The 17,898-nt window shown below is 38.9% G+C and overlaps 1 protein-coding gene across 2 annotated transcripts in view; it reads right to left on the reverse strand.

Moving 5' to 3' along the window:
* Positions 1-12,760: 12,760 nt before the first annotated feature.
* The window catches only part of FAR1 (fatty acyl-CoA reductase 1), a 101,888-nt gene continuing 96,750 nt past the window's right edge, over positions 12,761-17,898 (reverse strand). For both annotated transcript variants that reach the window (XM_027852577.1, XM_027852576.1), the window contains exons 11-12: positions 17,540-17,667; positions 12,761-15,893 (exon numbers count right to left, since the gene is read on the reverse strand). In XM_027852577.1, the coding sequence (XP_027708378.1) occupies positions 15,731-15,893; positions 17,540-17,667 (291 nt within the window). In that variant the 3' untranslated portion in view covers positions 12,761-15,730. The remainder of the gene's footprint in view (positions 15,894-17,539; positions 17,668-17,898) is intronic.

Below are 17,898 nucleotides of genomic sequence, written 5' to 3' on the forward strand. Positions count from 1 at the left end.
AAGACCTTCCCCCTCCCCTCCTTAGAAATAGCCCTCTCTCAAAGCACTCTAACTTTCGATATTTTATTTTAAGTGAGAGGAAAGACGTTTGCTACTGCGGCTGTGTCCTTCACTGTCTCATTTTTGCTTTAGCTGCTAAAGGAAGAGGATTCCAGGAAAATCCTGGAACTTTTCCTGGGAAAGTTCTCCTCCCTTGTCTGGTCTGATTGGCAGATTTCTTTAAGTGAGACTAGCTATGCTGAGATGATAGCCCCCCTTACCTATCATCTCCTCTAGCTAAGAATACACATTTTTCTCCAATAGTACACTATTCTTTTTGTTTAACCACCTGTTTTCTGAATAGCCACTTTTCTTTTATTTCACACAATTCACTTTGAATATTGTTGAGCTCCTGAATGCTGCCCTAAAAATCTGCATATAAGGAGAATTTTGAGTCATGTTCAGGGTAGATTGCCATCCATCTTGCAATCTCTCCCAATCAGCAGGTATAAATAGCTACTTGTTTCACTCTTAATGGACTCCTTACTGCTATATGTGACCCTGACCTCAAGTACAAACCCCGATTGGTAAGTGATGATCCTCTAGGGTCCCTAAAAAAAGTTCCACTACCTGGGAAGGGGGTCATTTTATCCTTACTGAGTGGAGGGGATAAGAGTGATAGATGGAAGAAATATGGAGGCCTCGGAGGCCAGAAAAGCACATCTGTCAGTGTGGCCTGCTAAGGCTGGGGGAGTAGAAAGCTTGGAAGATACTATTCAACTACGTGGAAAGCAGCCAGACGTCGTCCTCTACAGCAAGCAGATAAATGGGATTGCGACAGCCCAGCTAGCGTACGTGTCTGGAAGGGCTATCTCAACACATTCCACCTTTGGGACAAGTAAATTAAGTGTAGAATAAAGATATAACTGAGTCATAGTGGAGTCTCCTCCTCCCTTCCCCCTCCCTCACCTGCAAAGCAAGGTGACTGGGGCGTCTTCTTTCTTCTTCCCTCTCCCTTCCCTCCGTCTGTGCAGGTAAAGATGAAAACTACCAGCAACAATTGTGTTCTGTGTTGCTAGCCACCACGGTTGGAGGTACTTTGTAAGCCTGGCTCTCCTTCTATAAATTAATTTCTTTCCATTGTCTGTGTACATACAATTTCTTGAGATCAGTGTCCCTGGACAGAGCACTCTGAGGGGATTTGTATTTTACAAATTCTGAATTTGGTCTGAAGGATTCCATAGTTCCCCTTTAGGGGTGAGACGGAAGGGGTTGCTTGATTCACAGTTAAGTTTATGGATGATCCTATTATCTCTCCCAAACAAAAACTCAAAACTTGGACTTGGGTCTAATCAAGACAGTAGAGAGGGAGAAAAAACAAGAACCCAGGACAGCCTTAGGAGACACCCACAGTTAGTGAGTGTGATTTGGAATAGACCTTCTCTATTAGGGTGTGAGCTCAGGTTTCCTGAAGCTTCTTTGGAATGAAAAGACATAGGAGGGGTACAGAGACCCTTCTCTTCCAGAGAAACCTAGTATTACATTATGTACATACTTTTACTCAGAGCTTCCTGATCTGAGCTTGTTTTTTTTTTAATCTTGTATTTCAATATAATGTTTCTTTTGTCACCCTATGTATTTTATTTTCTGCATTAAAAAAAAACACATTATTTTGAGAAGGGGTCCACAGGCTTCACCAGACTTCCAGAGGAGTCCGTAACACACAAAAAATTATGAACCTCTGTTGTATATACTGACTCTACGACAATGAAATTTTATATATATATATGTATATATATACACATATAAAATTATTATGTAAACTTCATGGGAATGGGGACTATTTTGTTTTTATTTATATGCTCAGATGTAGCATGGTACCTAACATAATCTTGAGCACATGATAAATATTTGATTGACTGTGACCAAGAATAGACACAGAAGACACCCGTGAAGGGAACACGCATGACCAAGGAACACACATGAAAGAGCACACATGCCTGGTACACAGGGCTAGTGCACGTGTCTGGAAGGCCCAATCTGAGGGGAAAGGTAGACAGGACGACTTGTTCCTTCACAGGTATTTCTTTTCTCTTATCACATTCCTTTTTGCTACGTCACATTGGGCATCATACCTCCACTCTTTGTTGGGCACTGTTATTCACTGGGCAATAGATCATCTTTGCTGGGCTCTGCCCTCTGCTGGGCATTTCTACTTGTCTCATGGTTCGTGAGCATCATCCGTGAGTTGTGTTCTGCTGTCATCTGCTACAATGTAGCCAATAATGAGCCCCTTTCTTGCAAGGAGAAGCAGAACTCTTCCAATGGAGTGGTCTCCAAAACTTTCCCTATCAGGAAAAAAATTTTGAGCCCATACTCCTATGTATGTCTATATATTTCATATATTAATTACTATATATCATAAAACATAAAAATAAAAATTTTTATAAGTATTAAAGACAAACCACTTTAAAATATTTTATTCTATTTATTAACAGTACAAAAAAAAATCCTTTCTAATCTCAATAGTCAGTCAACAAACATTTATTTAAACATCTACTATGCACCAGACACTGTGCTAACTGTTTGGGGGTATAAATGCAAACAAACAAACAAACAAAAAAACAGTCAAGGAGCATACACATAGATGAGGGAGAAACAACATGAAAGTCACAAGGTACACACAAGATATATTTAGAATTGATAGAAAAAGAAAGGCTCCTTGCACAAAGGCTTTGAGCTGAGCCCTGGAGGAAGCCAGGGGAATGAAGGGGCAAGGATGAGGGGGTGGAGCATTCCAGGCATGGAGGACACAGAGTCTGGAAATGGAATGTTGTGGAATGGCTTGCAAGAGGATCAGGAAGAACAGCTAGGAAGGGACCTTTAAAAGCCCCTTTGTGAAGGGCTTTAAAGGCCAAACAGGATGTCATTTGGAAGCAACAGGGAGCTCACTGAGTAAGAGGTAACACAGCTACACTTCGCTTCGGTAAGATCACTTTGGCAGCCCAGCTGGAGTAGACAGAGATCTTAGCCAGGAAGATCAAGTACAAGACTACTGCTGTAGTCGACATGTGCCTTGTGAGTAGAGAGGAAAGAAGGCATATGAGACATGTAGTGATAGCAGAAACAAGAATTGGCAACAGACTGGTTGTGTGGGTTGAGTGGAAGTGAGGTGTTGGCCAGGACACTGAGACTGTGAGCCTGGGTGAATGGAAGGATGTGATAGCATCTTTGATTGGAATGGAGAAGTATGTGAGAAGAGAGGGTTTTGGCAGGGGAGGGGAGGATAATGAGTTCTGTTTTGGACCTAGTGAATCTGAGTTGTCTTTGGTGGTGATGGAAGAACAGAGCTCAGGAGAAAGGATAGGTCTGGATATGGATCTGGGAACCATCTGCATGGAGATAACTGAACCCTTGGGAGATAATGGGATTACCAATCAAGACAGTAGAGAGGGAGAAAAACACAAGAGCCCAGGACAGTCTTAGGAGACACTCACAGTTAGTGGGTGTGATTTGGATGAATAGCTAGCAATGGAGACGCAATGGAGCCTCAGGAAGAACCAGAAGACAGCAGTGTCACAAAAACCTAGAGAAGAGAGAGTATACTGGTAGAAAGTGATCAGTAGTGTTAAAGGCTGCAGGTTAAGTCAAGGATGAGGAGCAAGAACGGCCTGTTACATTTGGCAATCACTTGGAGATGTTTCTTGGAAAATTTAATTTAAATTTAAAATGAAAAATTATTACTGATATTTTATACACAGAAAAGATAAGAAAGAAGTTCAGAAGTAAACACTGAGAAGCAAGGCAGTGTTAGAACTGCTATATTAAATTCGAAATATTTTTTTTAGATGCTAGTCATAAATAGTGGAGATAATAGTATTTTTTTTCTTTGTACAAGGGAATGTTCTTGTTTCTTCATGTTTGTGTCAAGTTCGTAATATTAAAAAGAAAAAAAAATTTTTAATTTGTAGTGATAGCAATGTGATTGAATATGCAGTCAACAAACATTAAGTACCCTATTCTGTGCTAAGTAAGCATTGTGCTAAGCATGAGGAACAGAAACATGAAAGGCAAAAAGTCCATGCTTTCAAAGATTATTTTTTTTAAAAATCTTGTTGTAATACTTAATGATAAGACATATGAAGTTCTGGTTCTACGTTCAATTTATTTCCATAATTTATTTCAATGGCTGTCATGGATGAGAAAATTACTGCATAAAGATACATAGATCTAAATGGAAGAAATGTCCCTTTCATTGGCCGTGCTTACCAAATCATGCTAATTTTTCAATCCCAACCAATGATGCAAAAATTTCTGTTCAAGTTTAGCTAATACATTTTCATCACCCCTGAAGTCAACCAAGCTGTTCTTGCAAACTAATCAAAAGGTCTTGCAACATAATTCTTTAACAAATGTATTCAAAACTCCCTCAAACTCCATTTGGAAAATTTTGATCTTTTAATTTTTATTCTGAACTTAAACATCAAAAAGCGGCATTTCCACACAAACAGAATACATATAGAAGATTCAATGTGAAACCATAAATCTCTCATCCTGCCTGCTTAAAAAAAAAAAGAAAAATATATAATACATTCTAGACACAAATTTCAAAATTGTCCTGCTCAGTACTTCTTTCTGAACTTGTTCTCTCATATTTTAAAAAATGTTACAATGGCCCTCTTTATTTCGGCATTGGGATTGCTAAACCTTCCAACTCCTACACTCCCCAATTAAAAATTGAGAGTAAGAAAAAGAAAAAACTTCTCATAATAAGCACAGTCAAGCAAAATGAATAGTGACCATGTCCAAAAATTCGTGTGTCTACACCTTGTGGCCATTAACTCCATCAGAAGGTTGGTAATTTGCTTCATTGATCTTCTGGAGCCTTGACTGGTCATTGCATTGATGAGAGTTCTTCAAGTCTTTCAAAGTTGCTTTTCTGAGACTCCTTTGATGCAAGCTGGGGATTATTCAAAGAAGGAATCGTTCCAAGACACAGAGGCTCCCAGCTTCCCTGAGGCATTCAACTTAGAAATAAAACACTTTACTAGGCCATAGAGAAAATCTCTAGACTCTATCCAACCCAGGAGTCCAAAGAGGATCCCCTTAATTTTACAGGCCTGTGGAGATGCTGGGGTAGACAAACTGAAGGCAGAGGGGAGAGCTCAGACAGTTGCCCCCGGAGCTTTTAGGGAAGTCTGAGCACTTCCAACTTGAACCTGGCAGCAGCCGAGCCAAGATCAAGTCTTGAGCCAAGGGCTTTGGCCTTGCCCAAACCTAGGATTGCTGCCTAGGCTGGATCATTGGAGCATTTCAGGCGGGTTCAGCGCAGCAGTCCTTGAAACAAAGCCTAAGGCTGGCCCAGTCCCAACTGGGCCCCAACCCGTCCTTAGAGGGCAGCCTCAAGGAGTTCTGGTCCGATCTGATTCTGATCTGATCAGGTCAGGATCTGGCTGGGTACCAGTGGCTCTAGCCAAACTTCAAGAGAAAGGCCATAGATAAAATCCAGCCTGTTACTTGAAGCCTGTGGTCAGGAGTAACCCCAGAGCCCAGTACCAGAAGAGAAATACCCCAAGCTAACCTACAGGAAGCAGAGGTCCTGGAACCCAGTAAAAAGAGGAAAGCCCCAGGCATAGCTCTGGAATACCTTGAAAGTGGGATCTAGTAAGGATCATTATACTCAAAACAGGGCAAACTCTCCCCACTTCAGTCAGTTGTAAAGCTTGACCAAGTACAATGTTGGAGCTGACTCCTCTGGCCCCAGGAGCAAACTAAGAAAAATTCTGATCACTATTTGAGAGCACGCAGGGAATAAACTTCAAGGAAGACAGCAACCCCACAAGTCAGTCAGTCAAGTAGCATTCATTTAGTGCCAGTTATGCACCAGGATCTTGGCTAAGCACGAGGGGTACAAAGGAAAGTAAAAGATATTCCCTGCTCTCAAGGAGTCCAATCGAACTCAAGAGACATGTAAATGACTACGTATAAACAAGATATATACAAGACAAATTGGAGATAATCAATAGAGGGAAGGTACTAGCATTAAAGTGGATTGGGAAAGGTTTCTTGCAAAATATAGGACTATCACTGAAACTTGAGGAAGCCAGGGAAGCCAGGAGGCAGAGGAGGGAGAGAGTTCCAGGCATGGGGGACAGAAATTGAAAATGCCTGGAGTTGGGAGATGTAGTGTCTTGTGTGAGGAACAACAAGGAGGCCAGTGTCACTGGATCTTAGAACACATGAGGGGAGTAGAGTATAGAAAGACCAGAAAGGCGGGAAGGAACCAGCTTATAGAGGATTTTGCAAGCCAGATGATTTTATATTTGATTCTAGAGGCAACAGGGAGGCATTGGAGTTAAATGAATGGGGCAGGAGTGGTATGGATGGGGGATGCTGCGGATGAGACCTACATTTTTAGGAAGACCACTTTGATAGCTGACTGAAGGATGGACTGGAGTAAGGAGACATTTGAGTCAGGGAAACAGAGCATCAGACTACTTCGGAAGTCTGGGTGTGAAGTGCTAAGTGCCTACACCATGGTGGTGCCATTATCAGGGGGTAAGAGATATTTCAAAAGGCAGAAATGACATAATTTGGCAACACATAGGATATGAGAAGTGAGAGTGAGGAGTTATGGGTGACACCTAGGTTGTGAACCTATTGGTGGCCCTTAACAGTAACAGGGCAGTTAGCGCAAGGGGAGATCTTGGGGAGAAATGAGCTCAGTTTTGGCCATGTTGACTTTAAGACGTTTATGAGAATAGCAACAACTTTCTGAGCAGCTCCCTCTCTTATTTTGAGCACTTACTCTTCTATTTTCCCATTCCCGTGAGAGGCCATTTAATGTCGACCCCACTAAGCCAACCACAGCCCACTAGGCATCCTCATTTTAGCTTTTGTTCCTTCTGCCTCGGAAACAACAATCTATCTCTTCATAAAGCTAAGAGCTCCCTCTACCTACCATTCTTTGATGTGCAATTGCTATTTGCAAGCCTCCTTTCCTCAATATTCCCAGAAGTCTTTATTTTTTTTAAACTGGGGAAAAACAACTACTCATAATTCTATGCTTTTATCCTTTTTTTTGTTTTGTTTTGTTTTTAGGCAATTGGGGTTAAGTGACTTGCCCAGGGTCACACAGCTAGTAAGTGTCAAGTGTTTGGTCCGAGGCCGGATTTGAACTCAGGTCCTCCTGACTTCAGGGCCGGTTGTCCATCTACTGTGCCACCTAGCTGCCCCTGCTTTTATCCTTTTGCAGAGCGGTTTTCTCACATCTTTGTTGGACAAGGTAGCATATTATCCTCGTTTTAGAGAATGGTTAACAATAATAGCTAGCATTTATATGGTGCCTACCACATACCACACACTGTACTGCTTTTAAGCTGTATGGTTACATAGGTAGTGGCAGCACCAGGATTTAAACCTGAATCTTCTGACTTCAAGCCCAGTGCCTTTTCCTATACCTCCCTTTACTAGAAGAGAGCCTTGCATACTGACCCTCAGAACATGCGGGGTACCACGTCTGAGAGAAGTATGGGAAGGAATGAGAGGAGTCTTAGACACCACTGGGTGACTGGGGTTGCAGGTGTCGTTAGGAGCCTTAAGGATCTCAGATGAAGAAAGCAGCCAGTCTAACAGCCAAACAAGAACTATACGTAATGTAATGAAGGGATTAGATGAAGTTCAAATATGTGATCCCTCACTCCCCACCAGGCATTTATCCTGACTGCAGATACACAGGGTTTGGAAGTCTGACAAGAAGAGGGAGTTGAAGAAGTTCCAAAACGTGTATGTACTCCCAGCAACATAAAAACTGTCCCATATTGAATCTACATGGAACAAAAAGCTTAATAATTATATTAATTGCTAGAATGTAAATAGCATTTTAAGATTTATCCCTCCCACCTTCGCCCCCCCATGGTACAGAAGTTTTAAATTCTTAGTTCTCTCCACCATGCACAGAATTTGGGTAGATATATAAACTGGGCTGAGATACAACTAGAAAATGAACTAGAGGGGGCAAGCTAGGTGGCACAGTGGATAGAGCACCAGCCCTGGAGTCAAGAGGACCCGAGTTCAAATTCGGCCTCAGACACATAACACTTACCAGCCGTGTGACCCTGGGCAAGTCACATTGCCTAGACCAAAAAAAAAAAACCAAAAAACAAAAAACTAGAAATGCTTAGAGACCATGGTCTATGGGAATATAATTCATTTGCAAATTGAATAATCCCTATCGCCCTCCACCCAATTTATTCTTGGCATAGTATCATAGGATCACAGATTTAAAGATGGAAGGGGACCTGAGGGGTTGGTTATCTAGTCCAGACCCTTCCATGTATGAACGAGGAAATTGAGGACCAGTGGTGAAGGCACTTGTCCAAGTGCACACAGGTAGTATACCCACATTTTGTACAAATCAAACACTCTTTCCACTAGATCATGTCACTAATGTAGTCACCATTACTCATCTTCTCAAGCACTTCCTAAAATGTTTTAGTAAAGAATTTACTAAAAGTCATTGCAAAGGGCTGGCATTATAGGGAATATTAAAAGCCTGGAATCCTTACTCTTAATTTACTTTGATCTTGGTATCCCTAATAGACTCTAGCACAGAACCTGGTACAGAGTGGGCACTTAATAAATGATTGCTGGACAAGGGTTTCACATAGAACCAAACTTTTTCTGCTTGGATTTAGAGCTTAACTAGTAAGAAAATGGGCAAGTTAGAGAAAGGGTTGGATTGTGGCTAAAAATAAGGAAAAATTCTGTATCAATTGGAGTCGTGCACATTGAACACCTTTGCCATCACCTAAATGGATGGCCTAGGGGTCCTGGGGAGAGTTCCTTGTGAATGCAGATATTCAGCAGAGGTTATATGGCTACATACGGGGGACAATGTAGAGGACAATCATGACTTAGGGTAGTGCCTAGCTATGTAAAGTTGGCCAACTACATTTCCTCATCTAAGCTTCAGAATCCTAATCTGCAAAACGGGAGGTCGACAGCTGGGAATGGCCTAGATTATCTTAAACATCATTCTGGTTGTGGACATTAATAGTTTGTCCTCTTAGCTATCTTCCAACCGTGCTAAGATACAGTCACCATGGTATACTTCACACTGCTCAATTACATATAAATTAATAACCTGGGATATATCAATCTATATAGAGAAACCCTATAAAGGTTTATGTTTGAGTAGAGAATTAACATTCTCCTGTAGTCCTAAACAAACATATGAAACTTCTTGCTCCTTTAATCTGACATAACTGTTCCACTTGGTAAAAGGAGAAGCTCGAGAATTTATGGTTGAAATTGTTCCAGAATTGAATGGTATGAGGAACAGTTCCATGGTGATAAATCAAAGAGCGGATGTAACATTTTAAGCAAAAGATAAGGGCTAGACCTGTACTTTCATTGTCTTCAACAACTCTCAAATGAGGACTCTGCAACTTATGGTCTTAAGAGACTCATCTAGGGCAACTTATTGAGGTTAGGCAATATATTCAGGGCCTCATTTCCAGTACGTATTAGAGGCAAGCTTTGTACCTGGGTCTTCCTTCCTTCCTCCAGCTCTCTAAACAGTATACTACAGTGCTATCCCATTTAATTGCTATCTCTAAAAACCGGCCTGCACATTAACAGGCACTTGTCAAACTGAACAGTCACAGACTGTGACTAAAATGATCTCTTAAGAGGCACGATTTTGTAAGGTACCTGTGATGGAGGCTTGGTGAGAAATCGCCTGGTCCCTGGAACACAAGTACACCAAACTAGAAAATATAACTTTGGCCTTATTAACCACTGATCTTATCTAGGGATCTCAAATTGCTCTCCTTGAAGCCACTTGCAGAAGTCAAACAGAGTTGTAGACAGTACAAACAGACTGATGACAAATAAAGTAAATATAACATTTGATTTGGAGAACAACGCTCCAACCAACTGAACGAAGGAGTCACAGAGGAGGCTTGTAGTTTAGGCATTAACCACAGTGGTGCTTCACTAGCTCTACCACTTTTCCCTTTTGCTCTCATTAAACAAATATCTTTTATGGCTGTAAATCTCAGAGAAGGTAAGTTACAGTAAAAATTGATGCTAGCTGATTTTTTCTTAGTACAATCAACATCCAGTTATTATTTAACAGTTCTATTCCAATAATTTAGGTTGGTTTCTGGTTTTAGGACCTTAGGGGGTTTAACAAGATGGCTAACAATATAAAAGGAGAGGAATTCCTTGTATCCCAATAAAATGTTTCAAAAGCACTTTGTTAACTCAATAAGAAAGCATTCCATCCTTCTGGGTGAGAATGAATGGTTTTTTGGGGGGTGTGGGGAGGTGACGGTGGTGGAAAGGAGAATGGTGTTGACAAACCAGGTCATATTTTACAGCAACAAGGTTCATGTAATTAAATAACTTCCTTCTTTGGAATAGGCCCTGAACTTTTCCTTTTGACAAGTCCCAAAGGCAAGCAGATGAGCCTTCAAAATAAGTTACTTTCAAGGCAAATAAAAACTTACTAGCAGTTCAGAACGTCAAATATGTTAAGCTCTGTAAAACTCAACACTAAATGGTTACATGGCAGAGTAATACTCAAGCCTGTTTTTAATATGGATTTAGTCACTGGTTTTAAGAATTTACATTTGTAATGTTCAAAATTCAAGACTTAAGGCATGATCATAATCCCACAAATTGGTACTGGCAGATACTGTCACTTGCTGACGGTACCTATGGACACATATACAAATGTGCAAGGCTAACCCCTCTGGTTAATTCTCTTCTTCCCTCAAAAGGACTCCAGAAAACCTTAGTTACTAAAGGATTTGTCTAAGAAATTATCTGAGTAATTCTTTGAGAAATTATTATAAGAACATTAGAAAAATATTACAAAGGAACTTCAAGTCTCCCGATACCCTGGTGTCTTCCATTGGCATTTCAGCTTGTAAAAGATAAAAGGTGGGGCAGCTAGGTGGGGAAGTGGATACAGCCCGGGCCCTGGAGTCAGGGGGACCCGAGTTCAAATTTGGCCTCAAGACACATAACACTCACTAGCTGGGTGACTCTGGGCAAGTCACTTAACCCCAACTGCCTCACCAAAAAAAAAAAAAAAAAAAAGATAAAAGTTCCCTATATGTCTATAAAAATTAGGGACAATCCTCAAAGAATTGCTACCACTGTTGACTCTTTATAGATCTACCAGTGCATGATAGTGTCAGGAAGGCATCATAACCATTTTATAATGTTCTATCTTAGAAATCTGAAGGGCATTCAATTATTCAACAAGCAGGTAATTAAGTGCCTACAGTGTACATGTGAGACAGAGACAAAAAAACAAAAATCTATATCCTTGAATACCTTTGATTCTGCTGGGGCAGAGGGCGGCAGATAACCTGTATAAAGGTAAGTAAATACAAAGCAACAGGAGGGACAGAACATCAGCTACTGGGAGAGAAGAGCTTACGGGTCACAGGAAGTGCTTAAGAGACAAAGTGGAGGAGGAAGGAGCTCATTCTAGGCACCGGGGACAGTCTGTGAAGATACAGAGACTTAGGAGTCAAAATAGTGAATGTTAAAGGGAGTCATGTGAAAATAAGTTTAGAAATGTAGGAGCTGCAGTGCGAAGGGCTTTAAATACCAGGCTGAGCTCCACAAATTAAAGAGGAAAAGGACCCAGGCATGAGGAAAAGCAGAACTATTAAAAAAAAAAAGCATTTTTAAAATGGGACGACTTTCTATTTAAGAACTTTGATCACTATAATGACACCAGAGAACCAATGATGAGTTGTACTAAATACACACATACACTAACGTGGGAATTTGTTTTGCCTAACTATACATTTTTGTTCCACAGTTTTCTTTTGGGGGGGATGGGGGAGGGAGGAGGGCAGAAACTGAGAGAAAATAAATGCTTGTTAATTGAAAAAATGTACTTTAAAAGAAGACAGGGAAGCCAAAATAATAGGATTTTTTTAAAACACAGGCTAAGGAGTTTTAATTTTATTCTAGAGGCAAAAGGAGTCACTAAAGATTTTAAACAAGAGATTGTTATGTCAGACTGTACCCTTGTAAAATTGTTCTTGCAGCAATATGGGGGATGGATTAGAAAAGAGAGAGATTGGAAGCAATGACACCAGTTAGGGGGATATTTCACAAGCCCAGGTGAGAGAGGTAATGAGCTTGAACTAGAACAGAAGTCATGTGAGTAGGGAAGAAGATAGTGTGGATGGTATTCGGTTGTTTCAGTTGTATCCAACTCTCCATGACCCATTTGGGATTTTCTCGGCAAAGATACCATAGAGGTTTGCCATTTCTTTTCCCAGCTCATTTTACAGATGAGGAAACTGAGGCAAACAGGGTTAAGTGACTTGCCCAGGGGTTGGAGGCCACATTTGAACTCAAGTCTTCTTGACTCCAAGCCTAGTGCTCTATCCATCGCGCCACCTTGCTTCCCTAGACGTGAGAAATATTGTCGAGATAAAACTGAAAAAGAAACAGCAACTGATTGAATGGATACTGGGGGAGGGAGAGAGAGAGACAGTCCAAGACAGCTCAATTTATGAACACTGGAAGAATGGCGGAGCCCTTGAAAGGAAACAGGCTGGCCCTTAATTCACTGTGAAACACTCTCAGAAAATCCGCAAGCAAGAAAACCTGGGATACAAAAGATAAAGAAGTGATTGCACCTATAGGAGGCTGAAGGGGTACATGAGGAGTTACCAATAAATCCATCCCATGACCTCCTAAGTTTTACAACAGGCAACAATGCAATAAAGACTATAACAACAAATATAGGGATTTGTTTATTAATCTTTTTGGTTTACAAACAAAAGGCACTCAATAACGCTTCTATTTAAGTCTTATAAAAGGGTATTGAGTCACATTTTCATTCTAGGTAACTATCCCTACAACAGGCGAACAGAAAAGGAAGGGTATAAAACCACGGTATTGGGAAAAATACTTCCCCCTCCCATTCCAAGCTCTGTCATCACAGACTCAATGACGATTCATTTCATAATACCGTTCCTACTCAAGAGAAGGTTTTGCTGTGCTTTTTGTTTTTGTTAATTATGGGGAATAGGACTGTTTTCTGTATCAAAATTAATTCATTATGATCACAATGACATTTAAAATGCTTGACTCCAAAATAATGTTATAGGATCCCAGAATGAACAAAAATGTTCTTGAAAAACAAGTTTAGCAACTGGCTCACGTGGAATGAAACTATATGTTAATGTTAACGATGGAAAAAGCCCCAAAGAGGTCAAGTCAAGGGAGAAAGTAACCTATGACAGGACTGAAATCCACAACCCAATGAGGGGCAAAGCACAGGAGAGGGTTACAACTCTCCCTCAGAGCATCTGTCTTCCCTTGAGGATGGAAGGTCACATCCAGGGCAAAGATGATGGATCTTTATGCTCCGCAATGATGCACTGATTCACAGTTAATTTGTTTAACAGCCTTCCTTTAAAAGCAGAATTTTCAACAGATAAAGTTAGTGCAGGGGCTTCAGCACCTCCCAGACTCACAATCAGAGGAATCCAGAAGTAGACAAACTTTCAAAAGTTATGGTTACAATGAGAACAATGAAACAGCTGAACATACGTATGTACATATGTATATACGTACGTACACATAAAACACGCATAGCCCTGCTCCACTCAATAACTATGGAGCATCTGCTTCTCCCTCCAAGTTCACGTACAAGATACAAAGATAGGTCTTAGGATTCTAGGTATATTTTGCAGAAACCATAAATCATACCCATATTAGCATATTTTCAGTATAACCAGAATACATTCAGGGAGGTGGTTTAATGCATACAGTAGGAATATTAATTAAGTGGAACAGTTAAAACCACAGGAACCATCATTTCTTCCATTTTAGACACTGCTCAGGTCTCTCACACCTTGAAAAGGCATGGTCCTGGACCAGAAAGCAAGTAGCATTTCAAAGAATGAATATATATGTATATGTGTGTGCCTGTGTGTACACACACACACACACATATATACACACTCACATATGTATATATGTGTGTATATATGTACACACACACATATTTTTATATATGTATATATATATATATATAGTATCTTTTAAAAGGATGTTTAAAGTTTTTACTACAGAATGTTTGGCTTCAACATGGAAGCATTTTTCATCTCAAGATTATACACCTACACAAAAGAAGGTGTTTTCCTTTACAGTTAGCTTTTCACAACAATAACAAAATAAGCTTTTCAGACATTGCTTTGAAACTGACAAAGAAAATACCAAGGTGTTGATTTTTATGTAATTCTTTTGTGTTGTGAATTGACCTCTTTAAATATATTCAAAGATTCATTGCTGATGATTTAAATACAGTACAACTTGATCATTTTAATTGGAACACAGTGTTATGCTGAACAAATTGTTAAATGAAAGTTATGTTAAAAGACTATAATATAGCATTCTACTGAGATTTAAAGAGAAACCATAATGTCATTAAAATATACTTCAACTCTTTCTTATCCCTAGAAGTTTCTATAAATGTATTTCTTCCTAAAGCTAAAACCACATGCACAGAAAATAGACAGTATCTCCAAATTCCGTCAACAGTTTGCTATTAAACATGGTATGTTAATAAACTCCTTTATTTGCATTTAATACACATTATTCTTTGAAGCATTATTCTTTTTTTCTTGAAGGAATTCAGCTTGCAAGTTAGAAAAGTAGTATGTGCATACACATCTGTATATCTGGTAGATGGCATCACTGCTCACAAATACATTCTTTCATAATGCACATTCAGTTTTTGTTGGAAAGAAAGTATATATCTTAAAAATTCTATGAAGACAATTTTATAAAAGGGGTGAACAAAAGGCATGGATAAGAGTCTAAAGAAATCTTCAGGCTTCAAAAGTTCAAGAGATTCCTACTGGACTAATTTCACGATCCTCCATAAATGGAAAAACTTAGCAGCTAGTATTTCTATTCCTTTTAGTATTTTGACTGCTCTGCTGTGTTGCTGTTTTTAATTTCCCTTCAAAAATATATCAAAAAATATATGAATTCTGAAATCCATCAAATCCTGTAGGTCAAGTGGAACATATGGCTAAATTGCCTTTCAATAATAAAATTAAGTAAACTAACTGAATCAATTCCTTAACAATTGAAAAAAAGTAAAAAAAAAAATGACACCATCACATTCATTATCTGAGAATTTTCAATAACTTAAAGGATAAAAGTGTGCCATAGTTTAGACAAGATTTTATATAGCACTAAAACATTCCCATGGAAAAGAAAAATAAAAGATTTAGTTCAAACAAATAAGCCAATATTTATGTCCAAATGAATGTTCCCATTCAGGTTAAAATTACAATGAGAAATTCATTATATTAAGGCATAGATTTCAATTGATGTGTTTCCAGGGTTGCACAGTTATATTGGTCAGTGGTCCTAATTTTTTCCCACTTTCCCTCCCTCCTTTTTCTCCCATCCCCAAAACACCCTCCAGGATAAAAATGTGAAGCCTTGATTGTGTGGTTATTATAGAATTGGCTAATATTGGTTTGAGCTGACATCCAACCATTTATTTTCTAGGTTTCTGTGAGTAAACACATTTAAATGTTACATAAAATGTACTGTCACTTGTTCCACACTCCAGATCTAAGATGGTTTAATGTCTTGACAAAAAGTGAGATAACTTAAGTACATTTTACAGGTTTTGTGCAGTTAAGACCACCATATGCATAGATGTCCTAATGCTAAATTCTTTTCTTCAGTATCTCATAGTGCTGGATGCTCTAAAGTAGGACAGGAACTTGTAACACAGACTAACCACAAAGTACCAGATGTTTCGTGCCATTTGTGATCTTGCAATAAAAATACGCCAAATCAGAATCACAAGGACAGTATTGAAACCATAACGTATGTTCCTCAACCTAGAAAACAGAACAAAAGAAATAAAAACCAGGCTCTTACAAGTCCCAAACATAGTGGACAACTGAAACATGTATTTGGTTTATAAATCAGTAGTCAAAATTCTATTAATTTTACTTTATAGAGAAGAAAGAAAAAAACAGCAGCGTTTCACAGCTATTCATGTCTTTCTTAAAGGACATGTCTTATGAAAGTACATTTGTTAATAGTATCCCATCTGCCCCAAGAAATCAGCTTGTTTTATCTTCCCTTTTTCTTGCCCTGAAGCTTGTTTTAATCCTTGGTATTTCTCACAAGCTTTATCTCACTCTGGGCTTACCTGCCTTACATTATTCTTGCCACCTTTTTTGTAGTTTGATTTACAGAGTCCAGTTTGTATATTCTGTTCATGTTCTTTTTGAAGGAAACGTCCTGTGAAACTAGATTGGTCTCTTTAGGCACTTCCCTCACTTTCCTTCTTCCTCCCTGGAATCATTCATGATTGCCAAAATTTGGTTATTGAAAACATCCTATCCCACCTCAGGCAGAATTTCCTTTAACGGAAATCAAGAGATCATATCTACTTTGTTTCTAAACTTTCAAAGGAACATTCTTCTAACATACAAGCTGACCTATTTCTCCCAGAATATTAAGAAATGAAAGTAAACAATGACTTCCTCCTATGGCTCCTGTCACTTCTACTTTGCCATCCAGGACATTCTTTTTGATCAGAATTAGGTATGGACTAACAGTTGCCCCAATTTCTTTCACTGTTTTCTAATGGATGAAATTCAAGGACTATTATGAAAGGTTCTTTTTTCCAGCATATGCCCAAGTCATGTAAATACCCTATCATTTTTATATCTCGCCTTTAGATTTGTCTCGCAAATGCATTCTCCATTTCTTCTATCTAGTTAACTGTTAAATAATACTTCCAAAGGCCAGAATGGGATCAGTTCCTTCTCTTTCTTGTCAACTCACAAGGTACTTCTAAAAAGGATGATTTGCTAACACATACACTGGGAAATATACACAATAAACTTACTTCAACATTGAAACAAAATATCTTCTGAATGTCATGTTGTTCAATTGAAAAAAAAAAAGGTAAAAAGACAAACAAAAAAATCCTTCTCGAATCCTCTTCCCCACCCCCAAGAAGGATACACAAAAATTATATTTACTTTTTGATATATGTTTCCTTTGTCTATAATATTTTTTTCTTGTAATTTGACATTCTGCATTTCTTGGTATCTTTGTAATTATAAGAGACCTAGAAAAAGGTCCCTAAGATGTTTGAGTTAGACCCTATGAATAAGTCATACAAGGTAAGAAGGTGTGGTTAGGATATGATTTGTACCAATGGAGGGCGCATTGAAATCAATGACGATAGAGCCACTAAAGATTGCTATAATAATCTTATTTGTTCAGTAATACTGGGGATGGGACACATCATAATTTTTATAATAATTTACCAAAATACATCTTATAATAAGGAACAAATTAAAAAAATCAATGTGGAAAAGGGGCATTTTTTTTTCCTTCTAGGTCACTAAACTTTCATTTTGGATAAACACAGACTGCATTCAGTCCAAGACAAAAGTTTATCAGTCTCATAAGAGATTATACACCATATAGAGGATAATATAACAACAACTCCATGCAAACCTACTTGTTCAGGTGTTTCCGTGCTGCAGGGAGACCCGACATTTCTTCATTCAATACATATTTCTTAGTTCCCATGCAGTAGTTTTCTATATATTCTGCCCAGTGCAATTGTCTCACATCTATATTAAATGTCTGTATAAAGCAATGTTTTTACTATTAGTTTGTCTTGTGAGAATAATTTTAATTAGAAGATAACCGAAAGAAAAAACTTCACTTTTCAAATAATTACAACAGAAACAGAAACAAAATTAATGCCAACAATCATATCCTTACGACCACAAATAGGCTTTCCTTCCTCCCATCATCAACGTAGTAGCAGAAAAAGTCTACAAAATGGGGCGAATCTTCACCTTAGAAACACAG

This window comes from Vombatus ursinus, unplaced genomic scaffold (assembly GCF_900497805.2).
Source record: "Vombatus ursinus unplaced genomic scaffold, bare-nosed wombat genome assembly UNPS02009770.1, whole genome shotgun sequence".
NCBI classification, from domain to species: Eukaryota; Metazoa; Chordata; class Mammalia; order Diprotodontia; family Vombatidae; genus Vombatus; species Vombatus ursinus.